Consider the following 5,878-nt stretch of genomic DNA (forward strand, 5'->3'; position numbering starts at 1 on the left):
TTCTGCACTCTGGGCATTGGGTTCTGGCATGGAGAAAGGGACAGTGAAGAGATAGAGGACACACCTGTAACCAAAATCAAAGCCATTTCCCTGACATCCTCTATTCTAAGACACTCCAACACCCTTTAGTGTTTAAGAATTCTAGAGCAGTTTTTTTACACTTGCCCCATACATCTCCTGGTATTCCTGCATAGCAGAAATCTCAACATTTCTGCGGCCCTCAGGGTGATCAGAGCATTTTCTGTAAGACCAGATGATGAATAGAGAGAAAAGAAAAATGCTTTTTTCATCTTGACCTATTCACATTTTCTTTGGGCTTTAAACTTTTTCAGTTGCAGGGTGATCACCATCCTATGTTTCTCTAAAAAAAACCACCAGGTACTGCTGAGAACAGATGGACCCACCATAATCCACCACCACATTTGTAATCTAGGAGCCATGTGGGTCATTTTATGACTCCAATTACTTTTTCACTGTCAAAACACCTCTGCCTTTCCCTGTGAGTCTTTCAGATAACCTAAAAGTATTCTAGGAGAGGTTTGTGTCCTCGAGAAAGGCTCTGAGCTTGGACTGAAATCTCAGGGAGAGTTCCAAGTGTCCCAGTGATGGCACTGGAGTAAGGGAGATGCAGCTCCTTCCCTGGCTGCACTGACAGCATTGCCCACAGCCGGGCACTGGGGACAGCGTCACCCTGAGCCAGCTGTGCCCCCTCCCAGAGCCCCCAGTGCCGGGCAGCTGCTCCCAGCCCTGTGCTCTGCAGAGGGAACTGGGCCCGGGGCTGCAGAGCTGCCCCACGGCTCTGCTGCAGCTCTGCCTGCACAGGAGGGGCTTCACGCCTTGGAGCCCCAGCCCTGAGGGCAGAGGCTTGGCTGGGGGACAGGAGGGAGGGGGCTTCTTCAGACCGAGGGGCTGCACTGCTGAGGGGATCCTATGGAGATCTCTGAACTCCCCCTGCCACAACATTTCTGGTTTTTATTTTCTATCAGTGCCTGATCTTCTCTCTGCTTCCTGGAGGTTTTCCTCGTGGAGATCCTTCCCTGTGCCTGATCTCTCCCTGCCAGCACTCACACACCCCAAATCTCTGTGCACTCTCCTTGTCCCTACAGAACCCTGCCTGTCTGCAGGGCACTGGCTGGGGGCAGGTTCTGTTTGCAGGGCACTGGCTGGGGGCAGGTTCTGTTTGCAGGAAGGGGAAAGGACAGGTCAGACTGAGCCTGGTGGGTCCAGCACAGGGGATGCTGGTGCTGCCCCAGGGCAGAGCGGCTGAAAGCACATTAGGAAATGCCTGTGATCGTATTGATCACTAAAAATAACAGTTTGCATGTCTCAGGCATTTGTGAAAATTCATATTACCTTTAATATTTATCCCCTTCCACCCTGCCATTCTCCTATACTAGGAAACCGAATACAACGTCTTAGAAAATTTCTTCATTTTTCTCGAAATCCTTGTCTTGGAAATATTCTATGACGTATCAGAAATCCTCAGCATGTCAGAGCTTCATGAACATTTCACCTCCCCTGCACCAGAAACACTCAGAGTTGTACTCACAGAGTCTGTAGGCATTGGGATGTTCCAGCTTTAGGAGATCACTGCAGGAGCTGCAGCTGCATTGTCCTGCAGCCAGAGGCTTCCTGTGTCCAGGGCTGGGAGTGATTCTGCCCCAGGCACTTGTGAGCATCTTCCCAGCCCTGACTGATTGAAGCTCTCTGTTCCTCTGTGCTGTGCCTGGGGTGGCTGCAGGCAGTGCCCTCAGCCCTGCTGGGCTGGGAGAAGAGCTGCTCAGCCAGAAAAATGGGTTTTTAAAGCTCTTCTTGGTTTCCAAGGGCTGCTTCTATGCCAGGATCCCAGCCCAGCTCAGCAGCACAGACACAGCACAAGGACTTTAATGAACCTCTCTGGGATTTTGTGCTGAGTCACTGAACATCAGTCCCTGAGAGAGAGGTGAAGAACTCCAAGTTAGAATCGAACTCCAAAGTTTCCTTTACGTTTAATGGGTCCCACTGAGGGACACAACTGAGAAAGTGTGCCCAGGTTCCAGTCAGAGCAGGAAATTGGAGGCAGTGATGACAGGAGGGGACAAAGAGAAGCCAAGTCTTGGTGGCCTGGGGCACAGCAGGGTCTGTGGCACCAAGGGCTGTGAGCAGACACCTTGTCCTGAGCCACTGGGGCCTCCTGGCACAGCCCCAGCAAGGCTGGGCACTGTCAGCCCTTGTCCTGCCCTCAGCATCCCCCCACATGCCAGTGGCCTCAGGGATCTGCTGGGACCAGTCCCTGGGGAGCCTTGGTCAGGAATGGCCCTGGGGGCTCCTTCATGCTCCCAGGGACTGCAGGTTTTTCCATGGACTTTGGGTTTTGCTTTTGCCTTGGAGTCTCTGAGAAGTTCGTGCAATCATGGCCTCCCATTTTCTGCTTTAATTAGTCTCTTGAGAGCCTTTGTCAGTAACAACACTCAGTGGGGCTCATGGGATCTTTAAGGTACTTCAATTTTTGAGGTGCTTTCCTTTGTCCTTTCATCTCTCAGTCTCTCAGATGTTTTTGGACATTCGTGGCCCCCAATTCTCTCCTCGAAGGAGTCAAAGAGAATCCTGTGTTGGGGATGGACCTCAGTGGCACCCATTAATGCTTTGAGACACTTTGGGTTTTTCTTCTGACTCTCACTCTTGGAAAGATAACTGCAATCTCCTCTCAGGCCCTGAGGTTCAAGGGCTCAGCACCAAAAGCACCACGGGGCTCACTGGGATCAAGCAAGTCCTGACAAACCACGGCTCTGCCTTGATTTCCCTCTGGTCTGGTGCAGTTCTTCAGGAAGGTTTTCAAATCCACTTAGGGAGAAATATTTCAAAGAGCTTCTAAGAAATATCCATTCCTATTTTGAATGAATGGTTTTTAATACTGCTCTGTTTAGAGCAGAGTTGACTGCAGCTCTCTGTGACTGATATTGATCCAGGGTCTCTCCTCAGGAGGTCTGGCCTGCTCAGAGGAGCTGTGACTTGAAGTCTGACCCCGTGTGGACAACCTTGGTCCATATTCCCCAACTCCATCCTGTCTGTCCTCCCTCATCTGGGACCTGCTTTGCTTGCAGAACTGGCTGCACTCAGACAGAGACAGGATTTTCCTTTAATTTTTTAGAAGAATCTAGAATTCCTAACTTTCACCATTAAAAACAGACACAATCCTCAGGTGTGTGCCAGCCCAAGGTGCCACCAAGGAGGTTCCCCTTCCCTAAGGCAGAACCCTGGAAAGAATGTTTGAGACCTTTGAACTCCTTGGTTCCCTGAGGCCTTGCAGTGTCACAAAGGCCCCTTGGTTCCAGGAGGTTCATTGGTGTCACCATGATCTCTCTCCTTGGTTCCAGGAGGTTCATTGGTGTCACCATGGTGTCTCTCCTTGGTTCCAGGAGCCATCACAATGTCACAACGGCCCCCTGGTTCCATGAGGTTCCTGCAGCAGGACTTCCCCTGTGGCACAGCAGAGCTCATCTGTTCTGTCCATCAGCTGGGCCATCACTCAGGGCATCTTCCCCCTCTCAGCAATTGCTGAGATAACCCAGGCTGGACATCTGTCCTGTGCGGAGTTATCTCTGGTGCCAGGGAGGTGGAATTCCCAGCTGACCATGAACATCCTGCCTTGAGAGCAGATTGAAGGGAGGGAGATAAGCCTTGAATTTCTGAGTGACACACACTTCACTTTAAAAAACTATAAAATATACACAAAACTTTCACCATACAAAAATCTTCTGCATAGTCCCTGGAAGCAGGTAGGGCTTCACTCCCAAATCTGGATGCATCTTCGTGGTTCCTTTTCTGGAAGCTGGGTGAAAGGGCTCCATGTGCACTCCCTCATCAGTTCAGTGGTAAGTTACATTGACTCCTGATCTCTGCTATTTCTTCACTGGCTGTAATAGAGGTAACTTTATTGTGCAGTGTCTTTGTAGTTCTGTTTATGCTGCGCACTACGTATGTTACTTAAAGTCTCTTGTCTGTTAATCTTGAGTCCATTCAAAATAAATATTTCATTTTATATTAGACATAATTTGCCATTCTAAAGAACTTGTGAGCAAAGGGAGTTTGGAGTTCAGGTATCCTGAAACAGAGCTACTTCCAGAAACCTGAGCATAAGGCAGGACTTGTCTAAGGTTTCACTAAAGTTTTACCATATTTCATTTAAAACAATGAACTAGAAATTTTTTTCCCATTTATTCTTTTCCTGTTTATAGATTGATCTGACCAGTCTCCAGTTTATATTGATCCCCAGCATCACCTCACGCACTCTGAACAGATATGAACATCAAGACCCTTTATGGCTGACAGTCAGTCACACTCTGTCCCTACCCCCACCCCACCATTTCCCTCATCCAAGCCCTGGCACTCAGAGCAGCCCAGTGCAAATCTGAGCTTCCTCCAGTCCAGGCTGTGCCTGCAGCTTTCAGCTCCTTGGCAGGAGTCCCAGCTGCTTTCCTTGGAGAAGGAGCTGCCCCAGACACAGAGGGATGTTCATTTGGGGTCAGCAAACAGAAGCAAAGGCAGGCCCAGCTCCATGGCAAACACAAGTGCAGCCCAAGGAGTGCTGGGCAATGGAGCCACATGCAGGGGTGTCCCCAGGGCTCAGGACTGGGGCCAGGGCAGTTCAATGTGTTCCTTTCTGATCTGCACCAGGCCATGGAGGGCACCCTGAGTCAGTGTCCAGGGGAGCCCAAGCTGGCTGGGAGTGTGGCTGTGCTGCAGGGCAGCAAGCTCTGCACAGGGATCTGGACAGGCTGGATCCAGGGCCCAAATCCAACAGGATGAGGTTTAACAAGACCAAGAGCAGGGTCCTGCACTTTGGCCACAACAACCCCTGCAGTGCTCCAGGCTGGGGACAGAGTGGCTGGAGAGGGGCCAGGCAGAAAGGGACCTGGGGCAGTGATGGACAGCAGGGTGGACATGAGCCAGCAGTGTGCCCAGGTGGGCCCCTGGCACATGGCCTGGATCAGGAATGGTGTGGCCAGCTGTGCCATCACTGATCTGTCCCCAGCTCTGCACACAGACATTGCTGCTGCAGCTCCAGGGAAGGGAACACAAGGAGCATCTGTCATGAAAAGGCTTTTGGGATATCCTTTATTTCATTTAAAATGATCAAGAGCACAGCTCTGCATTGACACAATCTGTGTGTCACAGTAAATGTGGAGAGGAAAAAAGGAGAGATGGCAGAAACAATGGGCTTGGTTTATAGACAATATTAAAAACTGAAAACACAGATAAAAAACAGGGGAAAAAAATCCAAAGAGAACTAGCAAAGATTACTTTTATTACATGAGCTATGCAAAAATTTGCTACAACTTTAATGCTTCTTAAATTGTCCAGTCATCAGTGTCCACACTGCAGCCTTGAGCTCCTGGTTCCTCAGGCTGTAGATGAGGGGGTTCAGGGCTGGAGGCACCACTGAGTACAGAACTGACAGGGCCAGATCCAGGGATGGGGAAGAGATGGAGGGGGGCTTCAGGTAGGCAAACACTGCTGTGCAGATGAACAGAGAGACCACGGCCAGGTGAGGGAGGCAGGTGGAAAAGGCTTTGTGCCTTCCCTGCTCAGAGGGGATCCTCAGCACAGCCCTGAAGATCTGCACATAGGAGAAAACAATAAACACAAAACAGCCAAATACCAAACAGACACTAACTGCAAGAAGCCCAAGTTCCCTGAGGTAGGAGTGTGAGCAGGAGAGTTTGAGGATCTGTGGGATTTCACAGAAGAACTGGCCCAGGGCATTGCCATGGCACAGGGGCAGGGAAAATGTATTGGCTGTGTGCAGCAGAGCATTGAGAAAGGCACTGGCCCAGGCAGCTGCTGCCATGTGGGCACAAGCTCTGCTGCCCAGGAGGGTCCCGTAGTGCAGGGGTTT

The 5,878-nt window shown here is 50.5% G+C and overlaps 1 protein-coding gene across 1 annotated transcript; it reads right to left on the reverse strand.

Moving 5' to 3' along the window:
- Nucleotides 1-5,392: 5,392 nt before the first annotated feature.
- On the reverse strand, nt 5,393-5,878 carry LOC134057369 (olfactory receptor 14J1-like; the record flags this gene model as incomplete). Its single annotated transcript, XM_062514357.1, has 1 exon — nt 5,393-5,878. A coding segment is annotated over one exon (486 nt), but the record flags the coding sequence as incomplete, so codon positions are not given.

The sequence above is a fragment of the Cinclus cinclus genome, unplaced genomic scaffold, assembly GCF_963662255.1.
Source record: "Cinclus cinclus unplaced genomic scaffold, bCinCin1.1 SCAFFOLD_32, whole genome shotgun sequence".
Taxonomy (NCBI): Eukaryota; Metazoa; Chordata; class Aves; order Passeriformes; family Cinclidae; genus Cinclus; species Cinclus cinclus.